The sequence below is a fragment of the Cibotium barometz genome, chromosome 35 (genome assembly GCF_041138505.1).
Source record: "Cibotium barometz isolate CiBa-2024 chromosome 35, ASM4113850v1, whole genome shotgun sequence".
Classification (NCBI taxonomy): domain Eukaryota; kingdom Viridiplantae; phylum Streptophyta; class Polypodiopsida; order Cyatheales; family Cibotiaceae; genus Cibotium; species Cibotium barometz.
Window position 1 is genome coordinate 21,777,549 of NC_141080.1, and position 21,162 is coordinate 21,798,710.

General features: G+C 45.2%; 1 protein-coding gene across 6 annotated transcripts in view; it reads left to right on the forward strand.

Moving 5' to 3' along the window:
- LOC147618229 (kinesin-like protein KIN-UA) overlaps positions 1 to 13,396 on the forward strand; it is a 39,057-nt gene extending 25,661 nt beyond the window's left edge. For 2 of the 6 annotated variants that reach the window (XM_086774675.1, XM_086774677.1), the window contains exons 8-17: positions 748 to 878; positions 975 to 1,036; positions 1,237 to 1,296; positions 1,392 to 1,484; positions 10,607 to 10,695; positions 10,777 to 10,887; positions 11,269 to 11,414; positions 11,623 to 11,701; positions 11,791 to 11,850; positions 12,925 to 13,396. In XM_086774675.1, the coding sequence (XP_086630801.1) occupies positions 748 to 878; positions 975 to 1,036; positions 1,237 to 1,296; positions 1,392 to 1,484; positions 10,607 to 10,695; positions 10,777 to 10,887; positions 11,269 to 11,414; positions 11,623 to 11,701; positions 11,791 to 11,850; positions 12,925 to 13,032 (939 nt within the window). In that variant the 3' untranslated portion in view covers positions 13,033 to 13,396. Of the gene's footprint in view, positions 1 to 747; positions 879 to 974; positions 1,037 to 1,236; positions 1,297 to 1,391; positions 1,485 to 10,606; positions 10,696 to 10,776; positions 10,888 to 11,256; positions 11,455 to 11,622; positions 11,702 to 11,790; positions 11,922 to 12,924 lie in introns of those variants that run through there. The other 4 variants (XR_015262081.1, XM_086774676.1, XR_015262082.1 and 1 more) reach the window with 4 other exon arrangements.
- Positions 13,397 to 21,162: the final 7,766 nt, after the last annotated feature.

Below are 21,162 nucleotides of genomic sequence, written 5' to 3' on the forward strand. Positions count from 1 at the left end.
GACCCATGGTAGGCACCTAGGCTCACTCACGCATCGGGTAGGCACGTTAGGCCTCCCGGTTGCGGGCGGGGTTGCTAGGGAGCCGTGTGCCCGGGGGATGCCCTCCCAACCTATATATATATATATATATATATATATATATATATATATATATATATATATATATATATATATATATTGGGGAGGAAGGGCGTAAAACTTGGGGCTGTAGTTTCATGTACTCACAAGTTGTAGGGTCAGTATAATGACTGCCCCCCCAACCAATAATGTGTGAGTACATGAAACTAGACCTTACTGAAATTTATGGGGGGGGTGGGGGGGTGTGGGGGGCGGTAAAACTTGGGGCTGTGCAATCCATGATGGATGGCTGTTTTCGAGGGCTATCAACACATTTGAGTTTTCAGATTGTATAAATAGCTATTGAGTGTCTGATAGATTTATGTTACCCCTTGGCAGTGTGGGGTCAAAGCTTATGTATGGAAATTACAGAACTATTCAATACTTGCCTTTCCTTCTCCAAATGTTTAACTGTAAAATATCTTAAATGTTAGATCCATTGCTTTGATGCGTTGTAGTATAATATACACGCAGCTTGCTTATTTTTTTCTTTTATTATGCAATACCTCATTCATATAGAGTATGGTTTATAGAAACAGGAACCGAGTTAAAAGCGAGAAAGATATGCTTTATGCTTAATGTGTGCATGAAAGGAAGCTACTGACGTAGGTTGCTGTTTTCTGAATGCAGAATGCCCACTCATCCCGTAGCCATGCCATTGTCATAATAACAGTTGAAAAGAAGACTGTACGTCCTCTTGATCCTAGGAGTATTCCCACCGATAGGAGGCGGACACCAAAAGGAATGGGTTTTCCTGAAAAGTAAGGCATTGTCTCAATATCTTGAAACTTTCCACAGACTGTGATGATAACAAGCAAAAACTTGAAGGTTACAATGGAATCATCACATGGCTGTAGGATCCTTGTGGGGAAGCTCTTCCTGGTTGATCTTGCTGGTTCTGAACGTTTAAAAAAGAGTGGTATTTCCGCCCCCGCCCCCGCCCCCGCCCCCGCCCCCGCCCCCCCCTCCTCCAGGGGTGCATTTTTTTATTTTTCTCTAATTAGTGCTGCTCTTTGAATGGCGTGTTGTTGGGGCTCTTGCCATTTTGGGTAACTGCTTTTGGGAATTCAGGTGGAATTTCCTAATAAACTACAAAATTGGCGGTAATATGCTATACAGGATCAGAGGGTCTGCGGGCCACTGAGGCCATGAGTGTCAACATGTCCCTTACTGCACTTGGTACACTGCTTCACTTCCTTTTTTTGGCTCCTTTTGCTTCATTTGTCCAAAAGGAAAATGTCTAAATAAAATCACTGTTCTTACCCACTGCACAGGAAAATGTATCAGTGCACGTGCAGATCCTTCCGTTACACATGTTCCATTCCGTGATTCAAAACTTACCCGCCTTCTTCAGGAATCTTTAGGAGGTAGGTAAAACTGGTGTGCTGTTTGACAGAATTTTGTTGATCAGGACTAAGTTATGGTGGATCAAAACATAGCCTTAACAAATGCATTGTGAAAACAATTGATATGAACAAAGAAAAAATGAAGTCACACAAGATATTTGCAAGAGAGTCTTAAACAATAATACACTAAACAGCCAAAGGACAGCAGGGATTTTAGGGTATGGCTAGCAGAGCATTCTTGTTTGGAGAAGCTAAAGATGTTTAGGTGAGAGATTTATTCAAAGGGCTTGAGAATGAGAGGTCCGAAGGAAAGCAATATGCTTGAGGACAAGCTGTCCAAAGGAGAGTGATTGCATAACGATAAGCCCTTTAAAACACTAATGAGATTGCAGGTGTGACTGGTCGTTTGAGGTGATAAGCCAAAGGATAGGTAGGATATTAGGGTGTTGGTAGAGGCTCACTGGTGTATAATCAAGGTAGAGTGTTAGAATTTGTGTAGATAGGTGGGTTTTGAAGCATCCACTTATCTGTCAAGAACCTCCTATAAGACAAACACACACAAAAACCAACATAGATTTGGCATTGGTGGCTCACCACCCAACCACGTCTTCATTCAGAGCACTGTCAAGCTATGAGGCAAGACCAGCACTACGACCATGCTCCATCACCAAAGCCTACCCACCTAGGTGTTTGCCTAGAACCATGGCCAAGGGGTCGCTTGGGTTTTGATCTCCTAGGGAGTCGTTCCTAGTTGGGATGTATACTTATGAGCCAATAACGTACTTATATAGAGCTTGGACTAATAAAAGGCAAGAAAGCACACTTTTTTAGTAAATATAGCTTTCCACATTAACCCATGCCAAGAAGCGTCCATGAGTCTCTTAGTCTCGCCCTGGGCCACCCTAGGTATACACCTAGCCTCAAAATACATGCCAGCCACATTATGACCTTTTGTTGTCATCACATACTCCCTCCTTTAAACTAGACCTCCTCTCATCCATTGGAGTAGTAACTTGTGAAAAAGTTAGGGAGCTACCCCTTTAGATATCCTACAATCTCCTAAAAGCTATCATCCTCTAGGATAAATTGGCCACTTGCTTAGCATCTCTAGAATAATCATGTCGTCCTGTAGTTGCCTGGTACCATGGGGTCCCCAGTCTTAAAGAGTGGTACAATGATATGCTTTGTCCAGCTTGTCGGGAAACCCTCACAAATGGCACGATTAAACACATGTACGATGAGCGGAACCAAAGTGTCTCGTGCATATGAGAAGTGCTCTCCAACTAGCCCATCATGATCTTGTGCCTTTCCATTCTGTAATCTGTCTATCGCATCTAGCACCATCTGCATAGTAAAAAAGGTGCTGCTACCCATCATGATCCAGTGCCTTTCCATTCTGTAATCTGTCTATCGCATCTAGCACCATCCGCATAGTAAAAAAGGTGCTGCTAGCCGGTCTAGCTCCCAGTGGAGGGGGGGTGGGGGGCTGTCCTGGTGCATCATATAGCTCTCTAGCATAAGTATATCATGCCTCATGTGCAATAATCGGAGTACCAGGCTGTCTCTCTTGAAACATCTTCCATGCCCTCTTGCTGTTCTTCCCCAGGAAGAGTTGGTAGATCTCCTCCTCTAGCTTAGCTAGATAGGCTCGTTTCTTCCTCCGCACAAGGCGCCGAAAGATCATCCTAGCCTGTCTATGCGTGTGAGACCCAATGGCAATCTCACGCTGTAGCTGTGCTCGTGTCTCAGGACACTCATCATCATACCAACTGTTCTATGGGGTAGTGCTGCGGGGGTGGGTGGAAGGGATAATAGTGTAGGGAAACGCATATGAGGTGGATGCATGTAGTACACCCGCCAATCCTCTCGTGATCTCGTCCAAAGGGCTATGCGGGTCTAAAGCGAACAAGCCATCAGATACTGCATCTCGATAAACCCCGACTGTCTCACGTGTAAACTGATATCTCGGGTACCTAGGTAGATGAGTGGCTGGCCCATCTCTCGGGGATCTACCTACTAGTGTGAAACTCAGGTATGCATGATCGGTTGCTATGCTGGGCCTACTGGAAATCGTGAAACCCTGCACATCAGGTATCAATGAAGGAGATCCCATCAAGTAGTCCACTGTGCTCGGCGCTCGCTCCCCCTTTAGAGTTCCAGTGTGTGAGAGCATCTGATCCTTGCCATCTCGATAAGCCATTGTATATGACCAACCCATGTGCACTCCCGAGTGTGAGAAAATGCCTGCCATAATCTGTAATCTCCCCCTCATCCTGTGCTGATCTCTGCAACCCTACATCCTCGGCCGTGATCTCCCGGTACATAGCCTCTTGAGTATCATACAACTCTGTCTGCTCTGTGCCTGTACGTGCATTAAAGTCTCCCAATAGTAATATGTCTCCCATGCTAGCAAATCTCATGATATCATCATATAGTGGTATATAGGGCGACTCTCCTGATGGTGCAAACCTGGAGTGGGCTGGGGGAAAGTAGCATACCGCCACATATAGCTCGTGGAGCCCCTCTCTGCATATTCGGACCCGCACGTACCTCGCATCTGCATCTCTATGTACCACATGTATTTTGTCACGAAGCTCCTCCCTATAAAGTATTGCCACTCCTCCAGATCCTCTGGTACTTCCCACTGTGCGTGGCTGAGGGCGGAAAACTGATTCCCATCTATAACCCCGGACGTCAGGAAGCCTCTTGTTTGTGCACTGATGGGTCTCCGTATACATAGCAATATCACTGTGTCTGAAAGTATCCTCAAAGTATCTTGCATCTGTTCTAAGGGCTCCGTTGCAATTCCACACCGTGAATCGCAAGGTCTCATAGGCCGCGCACTGCCAAGCGGGCCTCCTCTGTGTAATGATGACTCGGCCATCTCTGTATACCGCCCATTTCTCCTCTTTCCTTGTCTCAAGCACACGCGGCATGTGTTCCTTCCGGTGTGCTATCTGTGCCGGTGTGCCGGTGTAAGGTCCTCATCCAAATAAATCTTTTCCCCCTTAAGGGCCATCCTTTTGGAGAGGAAGGCCGCTTTTTTCTCCAAGTCACCAAACCTGATGATCAATATCATCGCCCTTGTTTCATCTATGCCTACACACCATGCTTCGGTAATGGGTACATCAGTGGCTCCAATTTTTGTTGCAAGAGCTTTTGCATCCTCTTGGGGATTTCCCTTATCTTCCCACCCAACTACACGTACATGTAAGGCACGTGCCATTCTCTTGGCTTCCTCTTCCAATGTAGCATTCATCACCTCTACTTTATTGACTGGTGTATCCTTCTGTTTTTTTACTACTTCAATCCATGGGTTGACTTCCTCAATTTGTTTCTTTGTGGCACTGGCAATTTCAGCCCATGAATGCATTTCCTTCTCACCTGCAGCCACTTTTTCCTTACATGATTCCAAAGTGTGTTGCATTTCTGTGATGTCTTTTTCGCGGTCAGCCATACATGTCTTCAAAGTGTCTTCGTACGATGCAAATGTTGTGCCAATCTCTCGGAGCATGTCATCCTTCCATTTCTGTATCTCTTTTCTCATTTCCGTGTGCATCAAGGCTTGGGCTAATTCCATCTCAACCCGTACTTGGGCTTGCATTTCTCCCTTCAATTGGACATGTATCTCTTCCTTCAGCGTTTCGTATATCACTTTCCTTTGGGCATGCATCTGCTCGGTCCATTCCTTTTCAAGCTCCTGTCGCATGGTGTTCATCTCTGTCCTTATGTGAAGCTGTAGCTCCTCATAAAGGGCCTCATCTTGTTGGGCCATCTTCGTAATCCATCGTGAGCCAGGGGACATGATTCCTTCCCTCAGTCTTTTGCGGTAGGCATTTGGTGCCTTCGTGGGGGTGTGAAAGGTTGTCTCACCATCCTGTTCCCCCTCTAGGGGTTGAGACATGTTTTCCCCTACTAGTTGCTGCCTTGGGGGCCTGAGCAAGGGTGGGTGGCAAAAGGCAGCAGAACTGAGAACTGGCAATGCTGTGTTGTTGCAGCAGAGCAGGCAGAAATTCTCTGTAAAACGTGTACTGATCTTCCTCTTTTCTCTTCTTTATGCTCCCCGCAAAGTCACAAAAGTGTTGTATGCAGGCGACAGAAAGCCCCCAGGCTGACTAGCAGACTGTAGGGTCTCGAGACTGACCAGCAAACAATAGGCGTACACCTCTGCCTTAAGAGATGACGTAGGCTTCTAAGCAGCAGCCCCTTAGGTTTCAGATGGCTCGTGCAGACACAAGCAAAGCTGCTGATGAATTACTCTGACCTAACGCAGTCACCAGAAGTGGCAAACTGGTCGGCGTGGCTGAGACAGCTCACTGGGAGCGATGCCACCAAAATGGGCGGACCCTCTGCAATCGCGCTGCCCACGGTAGCGGACCCGTCTGCACTTGCGCCGAGAGAGAGAGAGAGAGAGAGAGAGAGAGAGAGAGAGAGAGAGAGAGAGAGAGAGAGAGAGAGAGAGAGAGATTAACGTCCACGGGAGGCCGAATCCGACCTATGGGACAGATCAGGTACATCCATTTACCTTCCACTCTGGGTATCGATGCCAAAGAGGCATAAAACTGAAAAAAAAAAACTCAAAATGAACTCTTAAGACTCTTAAGAGAGAGAGAGAGAGAGAGAGAGAGAGAGAGAGAGAGAGAGAGAGAGAGAGAGAGAGAGTCAGAAACCTCTTTGAAATTCGGCGTGCGACGAGAAAGCCCCAGTGTAAGCAGGGCAGCGGGCGAGAGAGCGAGGGAGACCACCAGCGTGAGCATTGGAGTCACGCCATGGACACCAGTGCGCGCGAGAGAGAGAGAGAGAGAGAGAGAGAGAGAGAGAGAGAGAGAGAGAGAGAGAGAGAGAGAGAGAGAGCAAGCTATAGAGTTGGTTGGCTGGCCAGAAGCTTCTGGTAGTAGCTGGTCGTCCTCACAGACTTGTACAGGCTACAAAGTGCATATCAGAGAGAAAAGACCTTGCGTGCTTTCTGAAGTCTTTGCAGACTTCTGAATTAGGGTTTGCAGGTGCTGAATTAGGGTTTTTAGGTGCTGAATTAGGGTTTGAGAGAGCGGGTTTTCTTTGCTTTTGTACATGGATTTGGATGACCTGGTTGCTGCTGTTGGTGGCATGCCTGCCAATAGCCTTAACATGGATCTTATTGAGGAGATGATCGAGAAGGATGTGGGTTATGCTTCAGATGCCTCGGAGCAACAAAAACGTCAAAGGCTTGATGTTGATGCAAGCTACACTCCGGTGAATGTTGGAGAGAATGCAAAGGAAAGTTCTCAGGTACCTTCTCCGGAGTTTGCACGTTTGCTACAGATCACTGGTGCGCTTCTACAAGAATATGTGAAGGCAAAGCAGATTGTCGTGGGCCTAGTACATGGCCTTGTTGATTCCTTTTCTAGGAAGGCTTATGAAAATTGTACAATGGAATGTAAAGGGTATTTCTTCACGCCAAAAGCAGTTCAGGCTTTGGCGTACAACTTTTTGTCATGGTTGGGATGTTTTGTGTGCAGTTGAACATAAGCAGCATAAGTTGGCTGGCAAAGCCTATGTATATAAGGGGTTTCATGTTTTCTATAGCGGACATCCTGCTTCGCAATCAGGTGTTATGTTTGCTGTTCGTTCGCAGTTTCAGCCTTCTCTTGTGATTCAAGATGTTCATGGAAGATTTCTAGTGATACAGATTGTTTGGTGGATAGGATGTATATTTTACATCAAGATCTCTTTTTGCCAGAGGTTTGATTAGCAACAGGTTTTGTCGGATCATTGGCCGCTTGTGTTTGAAATGGTCTATCATCCTGTGGATGCATATAAAGGCTTGTTGGGGCGCTTGCCTTTGCGCTTAAATCACACTTTTTTGGAGCATAAAGTTTTTGATGTTTAAATGCGTCAGTTGATACGACATTTCTCCACAAGAGTGTCCATGGCTGATTATCATGCTTGGCCAGTGTTCCTTACCAACACTCGGAAATTAGCGCGGCATTATGGTTTTGCTAATGCCTCTATACAAAAACAGCATGTGGCTCTTCTTGAGTCGCTTTTAAAGGGCTTGCAGGCGTTCATGTTTACTGACTCTATGGATGCTGAAGTTGTGGATGCCATAGAATGGCTGAAAAAGGAGCTATCTAGGGTGCAGGAAGCACAATATGTTCGCTTTAAACTACTTGCATGTCTTGATGCTTTGCGGGATGCTAACTGTCAATCTCATCGCTTCTATGATAAGTTGCATCAAAAACATATGCGTGAGAATATTGTTAGGCTGATGGATGCCCAAGGCAACCTTGTTACTCAACCTTCTGAGGTTATTCAGCATTGCATCAGGTTTTATGAAGATTTGCTTGCCCCTCGAGAGGATGTCTCGCCGGCTGTCCTGGCTGCAAGGGAGTCATTGTCTGCTGAAGTACGATATCAAGTTGACCCTGATGTGGCGGTTCAGCTTGATGCTCCTGTTACTCAAGGGGAAGTGGAAGCTGTTCTCTCCAAACTTCCCATGGGAAAGAGCCCTGGTTGGGATGGTTTGACAAATGAGTTTTTTTGAAAATATGCTGATCAGCTTGCAGAGCCTTTGACGCTTATTTGTCAAAGGGTTTGGGATGAGGGATATATGCCTGCCGATTGGAAGTTGGGCATACTTCGTTTGTTGCCCAAAGTCCCTTCGCCTACTTCTTTGGCTCAATGGCGCCCAATCTCACTTATGGGTATTTTGTATAAAATCTTTACAAAGATTTTTGCCAATCGCTTGCAGAAGGTGCTTCCTACTCTTATTCATCCATATCAATATGGATTTGTGCATGGCAGGAATATTTTGCATAATATTCTTAATGTTCAAATTGGAGTGGATTATGCCAAGGCAAAGAAGCAAGAGATTGTGATGGTGCAGCTGGATCTTGAAAAAGCTTTTGATCATGTCAACTGGTCTTTCCTTTCTCAGTTAATGATAGCCATGGGCTTTGGTCCCAAAATGGCTAATTTGGTGCATTTACTTGGCTTTGGCTCTATCACGCGGATTATGCTCAATGGAGGACTTTTGGATGGTATTTCTCTCACCCGTTCTCTCCGGCAGGGTTGTCCTCTTAGCCCTCTTTTCTTTGCCATTACCACTCATCCTATGTTATCTCGCTTAGATGCTATGGCATCGCATGGTGAAGTGGTTGGTTTGCATCTCCCTCATGGCAAGCAATTGGTTGCTCAAGCCCTTGCGGATGACACTTTTATGTTTCTCAGGGCCGAAAAAGCCAATATAGGTCGAGCAATGGAAGCTTGGAATAATTTTGCATTGGCTTCTGGGCTGAAAATAAATTCAACAAAATCAGCCCTCATTGTATGCACGGAATTTGATCTTGAGGCATTAGAGTGGCAAGGCCGTGTGGTGCATACATGAGACATTGTTCGTCATCTTGGGTATCCGGTGGGTGTGGATGTGGACCCCCAAGCGCTTCTTGCTTGGATTTCTGCTCGGATCTCGGATAAATTTGTGTATTGGAAAGCTCAAGGGTGGCCTATGCACGTGAGGGTTAAGGTAGCTCAGGTTATTATGCTTAGCATGATTTCCTATTTTTTGCCTTTGCTACCTTGGACGCACAAATCTCTTCTCCGTTTGGTTGCTCCCATTCGGTTTATGCTGTGGAAGAGGCAAGGAAATATTATGGGTCAAACATGGATAGCTTGGAATCACATTACGACGCCCAAAAGAATGGGTGGGGCTGCTTTACTGGATGTCCGCTTGCATATGGTGGCGCGTAGGTGGGCACTTTTGCAGGATATGTGTTTACAGGAGCAGCCTTGGGTATTCATGGCTCGTGACTTGATTGAGTTGGAGGGATTGTCACATGGACGGACACGTGTGCAGGCTTCATGGTGGGACATTGTGAATGCGGCTCATCCTGTCCGTATTCGCTCATCTCACATTTTATCGCATATTCTCCTTTCTTGGCATGAAGTTCTTCTATTGGCTCGGTGGGATCCTGGTCATGAAAGACTACTTTTGAACTCTTTGCAGTTCGAAACATTTGTGGAGTCCCGTGTCATTGTTTGGCCAAACAGAGATGCTTCACGCATACGACTCAACCGCATGGTTAGGTTAGGCTTTGTTAGAATCCGAGATGCTGTGATACCTAGTCGTGACAGGCCATATTCATGTCATCGTATTCGGCAGCACTTTAGGGTTCCTTGGACATTTCAGCCACTATGGGTTGACATCATGCATGCAGTTGAGCCTTTTACTCCATTGCCTCGGCCATCTGCAGATCAACCTTGGCTTGATTGGGCACTATGTAAATCTGGTGACTTGATATCATTTTCAGCTAACCAGGTCTATCATAAGCTCGTATCAGAGAAAGATTGGGTTTCAGCCAAGGCCAATAAGGTGTGGGGATTGCACAAGTCTAAATCATGGTGGCAGAAAACTCTTATGCGTGGTTGGCAGTCGAAACTCCCTTACCAAGGTAAGGTTTTCATTTGGAGGATGTTGGTGGGAGGGTTACCTACACGGGATCAGCTCAGCCGTCGTAAAATTACATTGGCCTCTTGCTTCTTCTGCACGACATGCACTGAAATAGTTATGCATCTGTTCATGAGTTGTTCAGTGGCCCGTCAGATTTGTTCTTTTGTCTCTCGCGTTTGGGAGGCAGTAGAAAGGTCTACTGTTTCGGCTCATCATTGGATATTTGGGATTTGTCCTCAAGTCATTACTTCGGACAGTCACCTTGTGATATTCCATTTCCTTAGATGGACAGGACTTTGGCATATTTGGACTACACGGAATGGGTTCATCTTTGATTCCTTGTCTGGAATACATGGGCACATTCTGCGGTTTGCTGCTTTGGCAGTTTTCTTCTCTTCTCTCAACTCAGCTACTGGATGCAGATGTTATTTTGTTATGGTCTACGGCGGCTTGGCTGGCTCATCTTTGATGCTTTTATCTGGGATGCTTATTTGGCTAGGAGGCATTCTTATTAGTGTACAGGTTTGCATGGTCATGATCCTTTAGAGGATCTTTTGTGGGGGTTTTTTTGGGACCATAGGTTCTGTGTGAGCCATGTGGCTGATGTACATTTTTACATATAATATAAAACACCATTTCATGAAAAAGAGAGAGAGAGAGAGAGAGAGAGAGAGAGAGAGAGAGACAGAGAGATGTGATGGTTTTTTGAAATCAGGAAACACAAAGACATCACTTATCATCAACATAGCTCCATGCTGTGAATACAGCCAAGAGACCCTTTCTTCTCTAAAGTTTGGTATACGGGTAAATAATCAATTTACAACTACCTTTTGTTTGTGATACATGGCATGATGGAAAAAGAAAAACAAATCTATGATTTGACAGGCTATGAAAGTGGGCTCTAGGGCTATTTTGAATTTTGAGGAAGAATTCCGTGTTCTTAATAAAAATCTACAAGAGGAACCTCAGTCTAAAGAAACAGTGCAAGGCCAAGAGGTAATACATGTTGTGTGCAACAGTGTTTTCATATTTGACTAAATTTAGAAAAAAGGCTATCAATTTTTTTTAAAAAGAATATTCTTGGGAATTTTGGCAAAGATTCCCACTCTTCTTACAATATGGTGATCGCTTAGAAAGTTATCAATGAGGGGGCTTGGGGGTGGTCGCCAAAAATATGGCTTTTCTTATAGGGAATATATATATATATATATTGGGGTCGCAACCTTTGGCTACAGATTTTGGGAAGGCTCCTAAAGAAAAAGGCACTGGTGTGCAATTAGATTATTGCTCGACTTTGTGAGTTTTTTTTTTAGTAAGCGGAGAATTGATCAATCAACCAAAACCTTAATTTCTACATTCTGAAAGGCTTCTCTTTAGGGTGCACCACACCAAGCAAACGATATATTGAACTCTCAACTTCAAAGGGGGGAGTTACCAGCGTGGCATGACTTCGAAAAAGATCACATTTCTAAATGCACCAATCCTTCCGAAGGGAAATGGAGAATTCAAGAGAAAGAAGACAGGTGATGTGCTTATTTGTTGATATCAAGAGAAAAAAAACAGGTGATGTGCTTATGTGATATCAGAACACTCATATTCCTTTTTTCAAGTGTGATCATCTCTCCATAACTGTGTGTTTGTGTGTGTGCACACACATTGCGTGCATGCATGCGTGGGTGTGTGTGCATCCACAAAAATTGGCTTAAAACTCACAAAATTCTATAGTTTCAGGGGTAAATTTTCAAAGATTTCCATGAAGGATGATAGCTTTGGGCAAGATCTAAAGGATGTTAGTGTGAATTGCAGAGAGGTGCTCTACTTTCACCTTAATGCAAAGCTCTTTGTAGCTTCTTTCTTGGCTATTTATTACTGACAATAATTTTTTGGCCCACAATGTAGGAAGAGATTCATGAACTTCAAAATTCTTACAAGAAGCACTATGTGGATGAGTTGCAGAATGTATGACTTCTTCATAAGCTCCTTAAAATTCTGTAGGAGTTCTAAATCTACAAAGCTCATGTTTATAAGAGGTTAGGGTTTGATTTTTCCTTCATTGTACTTCTATTTTGATGGCCTTTGGAACTCTCAGTCCTTAAAGGCTCTGAACCCTTATGGCTTGCTTCCTTGATGGCCATGCAAAGGCATTGACATGTGATCAAAACATGACAAGCTTTCTGAAAGTATTCAAGTTGATTAGTAGTGAGAAACCTTTACACCGTATTCCTCATGTATCCATGCTTGTTAGTTTTATGTAGATTGTATTGAAATGCCAAGGGGTGCCTAAATACGGGGGGAGAGAGTCCTACAAGAGGACCTATAGCGTTCTCTGAGGGAGGAAAAATGAAACATCTATGAAAGACCCAAAGGGTCTATGAGACCAAAAAGGTGCTACTTGTGATCCATGAGTAAACTGGATGTCAAGACAACATGAAAAATGAAATCACTAGCTGCCAAAAGAAAAATAGGGCCAATGTACTACAGAGGCCCTTTGACAACAAAAGAGTAGGCAGAAAAAGAACCTCATGCTACTAGTCCTTGATCTGTATGAGAACTCATTGCTATGGCTCATGACAACATGATATATTGTTATATCTAGTAAGTACCCCTTACTCATGCACATACTCCAGGTCTCTGCTGATGCTATGTGGGTCTCTAACCATATTTTCACCCTCCTTGATACACTTGATTCATATAATTTGCCACACAGCTGCCAATTTTGCCACTCTGCACGATAATGATGGACTTCCATCGTCTCATATATCCATTTGGTCTTCTGTCAGTTAGATGACATGAAGAAGTTGATGAAGCATAGCTATAATCACTGCGGTGAGATTTGGGATGAAACAAGGATGCCCCTCGTGACTTAATATCCTTGGATAGAGCAAAGAACAAGCACTTGTCTTGTGACTACCTCACACTCCATATGAAATTCATTAAATCTTCTCAGGAGATGGTTTATCTGAAGGCAAAATGAATGAGTTGTGAGATCTGTTATTGCTTCTCAATCTGATGTGGGAATATTGCTTGATACAGGAGAAGCGGAAGGTAGAGGTGGTTGCAGGCTCCCAGCTTATGGCAAACTCGGCTGCGAGAGTACTGAAGTCATTGAGTTTGATTGACGAGTTCTTCACCAAAAAGTAGAATGCAAAGGTGTTAATTTGAGCAAACTGACATACAAACACATGCAAGCTAGATAGGAGGTTTTGAGGAAAAAAAAAAAGGCTATGAGGGGATGTGTACTTCTGAGCCAAGGCAAATTCAAGCTTGGAAAACCAAATTAAAAGGACAACTTTGCCAAAAGTCATTTAAAAAAAAATCTCAGCAAGAGGTTTATTTTAAACTGGTAACATTTCTAAGATTGGGAAGCATAAAAATTGAGTTGATCTTTCTTTCAGATACTCAAACAATCTATTGTCATGGATAGCTTTGTGATCATGGTGCAAAGCATATCTTAGCCATGTAAATCTTTGCAAGCAGGTGGTTCTTATAAACCTTTTTTTAAACATCAGCTCAAATGTGGAAGGAGTGTTAGGGCCGCATGGTAGAGGGCTAAGACTTTAACTTTGTTTAAAGAGAGATTAACACATTTAGGTGCTAGGGTTCAAACCTTACCTAGTCGTTGGCGGGCCTTTTATCTGAGAGGAAAGGCAAATTCTAGAGACTCTTTTTATAGCCAACCTTCACTATTTTAAAATTGCATCATCACTCAATAGATGAAGGTGATGCTTGCAAGCACATTTCTAGTAGGTTTAGGTGAAATTCCTCCTCTTTGGTCCATTGGTTCGACCGGTAGTTGTGTACGGAGCACCTTTTTAAGCGGCTCACCTTACATCACTAGATTGGAGCTTGATAGAGAGGTTGAACTCTCTATTCTACACCATATCATTCTAGTAGAGTTTTTAACTTGTCTGCTCCCCACATGTGGCTCATTTGTTACATACATTCATTTCACGAGATTCTATGGCAGCCTCTTTGATTGATGTGTGTGTCCATCATTTGTTACATACATTCATTTCACGAGATTCTATGGCAGCCTCTTTGATTGATGTGTGTGTCCATCAAGTTTGTCTTAAGAGTTGTTTCCTTTGATAGAAAATGTTATCTAAGTTTCTCAGAGCTTGGGCATGTCTTCAAGTGTCTGTAATGTGCACCAATTGTCTCAAAGGTAGGAGTTTGACTCTTTCATTAGAAAGTATGTGGCCTAGCTCGGGAGTTATACAGTGCACTCTACATCATGCTGGTGATGAAGCTTAATATAAGGATGTATCCTTTGAGAATCCATGAACTGTTCTCATACAAGAGTGTTTTGCCTCTGCTGACTTTACACTGAGAACAAGAGCCAACCTCGTTAATGGGAACCTATTACACCCTACCGTGCAAACCAAGTCTAGAGGGAGTTTCGCTAGCTGTGTAGCTCCTGTTTGTAGATACTAGCTGCAGAGAACTTACATCAGTACAATATCATCATGGGGGGGACCACCTCTTCTTAAACTCACCGTGCTCTTGTTGCACATCTAGTGGTACTATGTTATCATTGGGTAGCACACTCTTGTGGTTCATTGTATTAGTGGGAAGGTGGATTATCCATCGGCTCACAACACACACCCCTGTTGGGCAGCTTGATGGCATCAAACCTGGGTCCTCCAGTGGAACCCAACTGTTCTACCAACTTAGCTATTGTAATGTTTGCACACAAGGGTTCCATACTAATACCCAATTAGTCTAGGAGAGCGGGTCTTTTTTATCTTTTGTTTCAGTGTTTCATTGGCATGGCCTATGTGCTCTTGTGCGGAAAAGTCAACAATGTAGAACCTCAAATGCACTTTAAATGGCTTACAGACCTACTCAACGTAGCGACACCATTGAGTAAACGTCTTTTGAAAATATGGTACACTATATCCATAGTGACCGTTGGTTCTGAAGAGTAGCCCAAACACAGCATATATTGCAGGCAACTTAGGAATCCTTTGCATTAACTCTGATGAAGCTAGTGCAGCATGCATGCAAAGTTAGTTTAGCAAGGATATTATGCTCACCTCTTCTAATGCACGGTTTGCCTTTGATTGACTGCTTGGTGAAATCTTCTCTTTCATAATGATAGTAAAAATTATTGTTGAACTCTCCATTCATATTGTAGCTTACAAGCTTGGACCTCCCTTATCAAGGTCCACTAAGTGAATCACGATTGTAAGGTAATGTCTGTGCCCTTGAGGTTGAAGTGCTATGGAGATCTTTATGACCAAAGACAAGGTAGAAGGGGTTTTAGTTAATAATTACTGAAGGCGTAGCTACAAAGCATAGGGAAGAAGAGTTTTTAGATCTTCAAATATTCAAATATCCAGGGCTGGAGATATGCCTAGCTGAAGAACCGTACTAGTAGAGTAAGCTCAAGAAAGCACATTTAGATAATGAAGAGCAACTAGTATTGGACCCACGCGTTGCTGTGACCGCCAAGGTTCCAGAAAAGAACCGGTTCCCTCTCTCTCTCTCTATCTCTCTCTCTCTCTCTCTCTCGGAAAGAGGCCTGGAAAGAGGATGAGTTATACCGACTTTTCTTAGGGCCGAACTGCAAAGAGGCCTGGAGGAAACTCTGAGAACATCGCCCTCCCATAGCTATCACCTGCCTGTACACATGGCACTCCTATGCACACTCCCTCTATCATATCTCCCATCAGCCACCCCTACCCCCACCATCAGATCCCCGTCCCACCACCTCCACCTTCTTCACAAAGGGCATGGTCCTCAAGGCCATTCGTAGACTATGCAATGGGCAAGCCCAGGATCATGAGGGACTCATTGCCGAGTACATCTCGCATGCCGATGATACCCTGGTGCCCCTATTAGCCTACATGTTCAATAGAGCCCTTTGTGAAGGATTTCCACCCTCTTGGTTATCACCCCATCCTCAAAGCCGGAGATCCACTTGATCCTAACAATTACAAGATGATCATGATTGGCCACACATTGGCCAAACTCTATGGATCAATGCTAGAGGTGGAGCTCAGTTCATTTGCAGAGAGCCAGGGATGGAGAGCCTCAAGACGAACTGCCTTTTGGAGGAGCTACTCTACCCTTGACCACATCTTCACCCTCCATGCCATCATTGAGGAGGGTAGAGCATGACATCAGAGGATTTACTGTTGCTTTGTGGATTTCCACAAAGCTTTTGATAATGTACCCTGAGCCCACCTCCTACACCATCTATAAGAGATAGGAATCCCATCTGACATGGTTTGGAGCATCATCGCCCTCTATGAGTCTATCACCGGACGAGTGAGAGCCCCAGGAGGTACATCACATGAGATTTCCAGCACTATTGGGGTGAAACAGGGCTGCCCTCTATCACCCACACTTTTCAGCCTCTACGTTGATGAGATCTCGAGCTTCATTGACGGATTAGGAGGGGCTGGTCCCACACTAGCAGGCATATTGATCTCCATACTACTTTATACAGATGACATCGTCCTCCTCTCATACTCAGCCGAGGGGGTTCAGAGACAGTTGGATGCCTTACAAGACTTTTGCACTCCACGAGATCTCTCTGTTAACCTTGGTAAAACCAAGGTAATGGTCTTCAATAGCTCTCGCCCCATCACATCCAGATTGAGCTTCACATATAGAGGGGATCTTGTGGAGATTATCTCATCCTATGTCTACCTGGTGTCACTTTCAGTGGCCCACGCTTCACCATGCTTCTCGCAGCACATGCTAGAGTGACACGGGGTTATGTAGCCTTGAGCTTACTTGAGCTGCAGTGCTTCTAGGCACATTTCCAAGAGCCCAGGACGAAGGGCTAGCTTTTTGACACACTCGTCACACCAGTCTTGATGTATGGAGCAGCCTTTTGGGGGCCAGATTTATCCGATCAGGATTGGCAGCGAGTTGAGAGGCCCCAGGTCATGATGTTCTCCTGTATGATCGCAGCAGCAAACCATCAGTCCCACACCAGATTATCCAGGCAGAGTTTGCTGCAGCCCCGATGGTAGTGGATGCACTCTTCTGGACAGTCACATACCTCCATCGCATCAGTCACATGGATCCCCACAGGTACCCGATGCTTGCCCTAGAGATCTCAAGCTAGCTAGCACTTGAGGGCCACTCTGGAGTATGGTATGCACTAGTTTCCGCTTGGTTCTCAGTATATGGGCTCCGCATGGACCACCTACCCCCCCTTCAGTACAGTTTGGACTCCCCTTTTCTCCGCCCCCCTTCAGTACAGTTTGGACTCCCCTTTTCTTCGGCTCTCTCACGAGGATACCAACCGGGTTATCCGGTTAGATCTTCTCAGCCTCTACACCCATTGCACATGGATCACACCTTCGGAGCTCCCCACGAAGATTCACTTCTACTACAGAGATCACTTCCTCACACTCACTAAGGATGGATTCATCCAGCAACTGGGCTACTTGAGTGTTCACATGTCCCATGCCATGTGGATTGCGATTGTCCCACCGCCTTAGAGTGGAGACAGGTAGAGCTGAGTGCATCTTCAGAGCCGAGAAGCTCATATGGAGACCCAGAGAGGAGAGGATTTGTCGATTATGCCACACAGGTTGAGACGGAGGAGCATTACATATGCTGCTGCCCAATATACCATGAGATCCGCGGGAGGTTTCACTATTTCGTGAGGGATTTGGTCCACACTCCAGGATCATTGACTTCCAGGACCAGCATCGTCTAGGCCTCTTCTTGCTTGAGCTCCGCAGACACAGGGACACCTTGACAGAGCTTCAGCCCCAGCCACCCCGCCCCCTCGCCAGCCAACCAACCATCGCCAGTTTCTTTCGGACCTAGGAGGTGGAGGACACTGACATAGTGGATCTTGTGGACCCTCCACAAGCTACTCCGGACCTACCTCGCCCGAGAGGAGTTACCTCGGATCGAGCCTCCACACTCCAGCGTGCCCAACGTTCCCGACCCCCCCGTCGACCACGATCACCTCATCAGCTATAGATCCACGACATGCTCCACCGCCATCGAGCTACCTTTCCACGTGACATAGCTGAGGGAGACCACTGGGCCATACTCATTAGCCCCATGCTTGATATTTTGGAGAGTGGTATACCATCTACTCAGAGCTGATGTTGTTCTCATGTTTCTCTATGTTCTTAGTATTTCTATGATGAGTTTCCATGGACAGTTTTGTATCACCCAAGTGAGATAGCTATGTTTATGTTTTCTTTATGTTTTATTTTTCATTCCATGATGAGATATACCATGGACATTATTGTATCACTTTGGTCTCATAGGCCAATTGGATCTTTAGTAGACGCTTAATATATCTTTCTTTCTCAGGACCGCGTTTCTCCCTTTGCCTAGATTAGCTTGAGGGCATGCAGCCTTTGGGATACTTGAGAGAGGCAGTGTGCACACATACAGTTTCAGGAGCCGCGCACCAAATTGTGGCTATTTGATACACTTGTCACACCGACCCTCCTATACGGAGCTCCAATTTGGGGGCCAAGCATACATCACAGATCTCAGAGAGGGACGGATGAGGGATGGAGGCATATGGAGAGACCACTAATTATGATGATTGCCCGCATGATTCGGAGAGGGTTTGAGACATAGGGCACATAGGAAGGCTTGGAATGCATTGCCACATTTGATCACTGAGGAGATGTGCCGCTTTGGATGTCCCTTTCTCTATGCAGGAGTTCAGTCATGCTCTTCATGCCTTACCTTGTGGTAAGTGTCCAAGGGAGGATGGCCTCTCCCCTGTTTTTTTCATTACTTTTTGGGATGAGATTGGGGCTGAGATCACATCGGGGCTCTGCAGGAGATGTGGGACACGGGTTCTATGCCTTCTTCTCTCACTGAGGGGCTTATTTATCTTATTCCTAAGAGTGGGGATAAGACATTGATTGGCCAATGGAGACCTATCACCTTACTTGGGACTGCTTATAAGATTCTTGCTAAGGCAGTGAGAATGAGATTGCAGCCAATTTGCAAGATGTCATTCATGAGACTCAGAATGGATTCTTACACGGCAGGAGCATCTTTGATAACATTTTCTCATTTTGGGAGGCCGTCGAATGGGCTAAAGCGAGAAATCATCCCTTAGCCATTTTGCACTTGGATTTTGACAAGGCCTATGATAGAGTGGATTGGGACTTCCTTGAGGGTACTCTTAGCCATATGGGCTTCTCTCAGAGATGGATCAAGGGAGTTTCATGCATGTATCGTGATGCCCATAGTAGAGTGCTCACTTGCAGTGTTCTCGCTCAATACGACAGGGTTTTCCTTTAGCCCTATTATTATATATCATAGCTTCAGAGGCCATGAGCATCTTTTCTGCTCCACTGCTGGTTATTTCGGGATTGAGGTTGCCTCTTTGTAGTCAAGAGGAATTGGTTGACTCTGAGTTAGCTGATGACACAACCATGTTCTTGGCGGCTTCACATATATGCTTATGTTCCTTGCGGGTAGCACTAGAGGAGTTCTGTTTGGCAGCAAGGGAACTCATTCATTGACACAAATTTGTTGGTTTTTGGGTTAGTGATTCATCGAGAGTTGCTTGGGGTGCAGAGCTTGGTTTTACTTGGATCAGTAGGGGATGCACTGCTAGATATTTGGGATGCCAAGTTGGGATTGATATTTCTCCTGCACAGCAGTTTGCTCCGGTACTTATGAGTATTCGGAAGAAGCTCCTCCATTGGAGCTCTAGGAGATTAGATTTAGCTTCCAGCGCTTTGATGGGCTAATGAGGTATTGCTTGCCTCAGCTTGGTTTATTGCCTCTTGTTGGTGCTTCTCTCATGCGTGCATTGGCCAATCGCGGAGATTGATTAGCAATTTTCTTTGGTCGGGTTTGGATGGCATCTCAGATACTCGTGCGAGGGTAGCTCGGCTCACAATTATTTAGCCCAAACGAGAGGGGAGCTTGAATATTATTGATCCGGATGTTCAGTGCAAGGCGTTGCTTTCCTACCAGGCAGCACTAAGCCTTGGAAAGATTTTTTCTTGTCTTAGATTTTCGGATGTACACCCAGGTCAGGAGAGACTGGATGCCCAGCACACGTTTTTTGTTCACAAAGGCTGATTTCAGGGCACCATCTTCCCCTCTTATTGCAGCCATTGTTAGAGCATGGAGACACATGAGATCTTTTTTGTGACAAAGGCCTCCTAGGTCTTTGGATGAGGCTGACGGACAACCTATTATGTGGAACGAGCTCATTAGAGGGATGAGGCTGGTCGGCCACTTGGTGCATCTCATTATATTCAATGGTCAGGATGGGAGAGATATTCACACATAGTTCTTCCGGAGGATCGGAGAGCTGCATCCATTCAGCATCTTAGGGGCTCTCGCATTCGTATTGATCAGATTGATGCAGCTATTTCGCATGAGTGGCTTTCTGGGACCTTTCACGGAGACTATCATCCAAGTTGGCTTGGAGTTTTTTCGAGGATAGGCATACCTTTGCAAGTCATTGCTCTCCCGGGCCAGGAGGCTACAGATTGCATCATTTACTCTAGAGGGAGATTGAGGAGATGTAGTATAGAGGAGATCATCCCAGATACTAGGCTTAGTCCAACGAGGATTGTTGGTCGTTCAGGGAAGCATTGGTTCATTGACCCTTCTCCTCAGATAGTGACTCATGGCTCTTGGTGTCTGTGGTTATATGGTGGCAGTCCTATTAGATATCTTCAGTGGGATCCAAGAGAGTGGGAGTGGATTGATGCCTTCGATCCTTTGAAAAGCCTTCCTTTTTTCAGTTTCACTGTCCAGAATGCTAGGCTTCTCCTCACTCGACAAATGCATAGGATCCCTACTCTCAGGCTTCATTGGGAGAGCTATGATATTTCTCTAGTGATACCCACCAATTAGTGGAGATCAGTTTTCGGTGTAGCACCTTCCTATCCTAGGTGTGCGGCAGATTTTGAGACTATACAACATTGTTTATGGGGATGCAGCACTGCACAGTAGATTTGGGGTTCTGTAGCCCAACTTATGGGCAAATTGAGTGGCTGAGCCATGCATGTGACTTGGGGGGCAGTTGCTTGGCTCTCCCAGTCGTCCGGTCCGCAGCTTTTTTACGAGGGTAGTGGTACAAACTCTACTATTTTCATTCGTAGAGGTATTGTTCAGCATGGTTTATTGCAGCATGTTCCTCACTCTGATTATACACTACCCAGACAGAGGATTGACACCAGTTTGGAGATTGTTGCCATATTACAGCATGGCAGATCTGGAGAGCTAGATACACGGAGGCTATTGAGGGTGCCCAGATTTTTGGGTCTCAGTGCATTAGTACTATATGGGGTGATATCA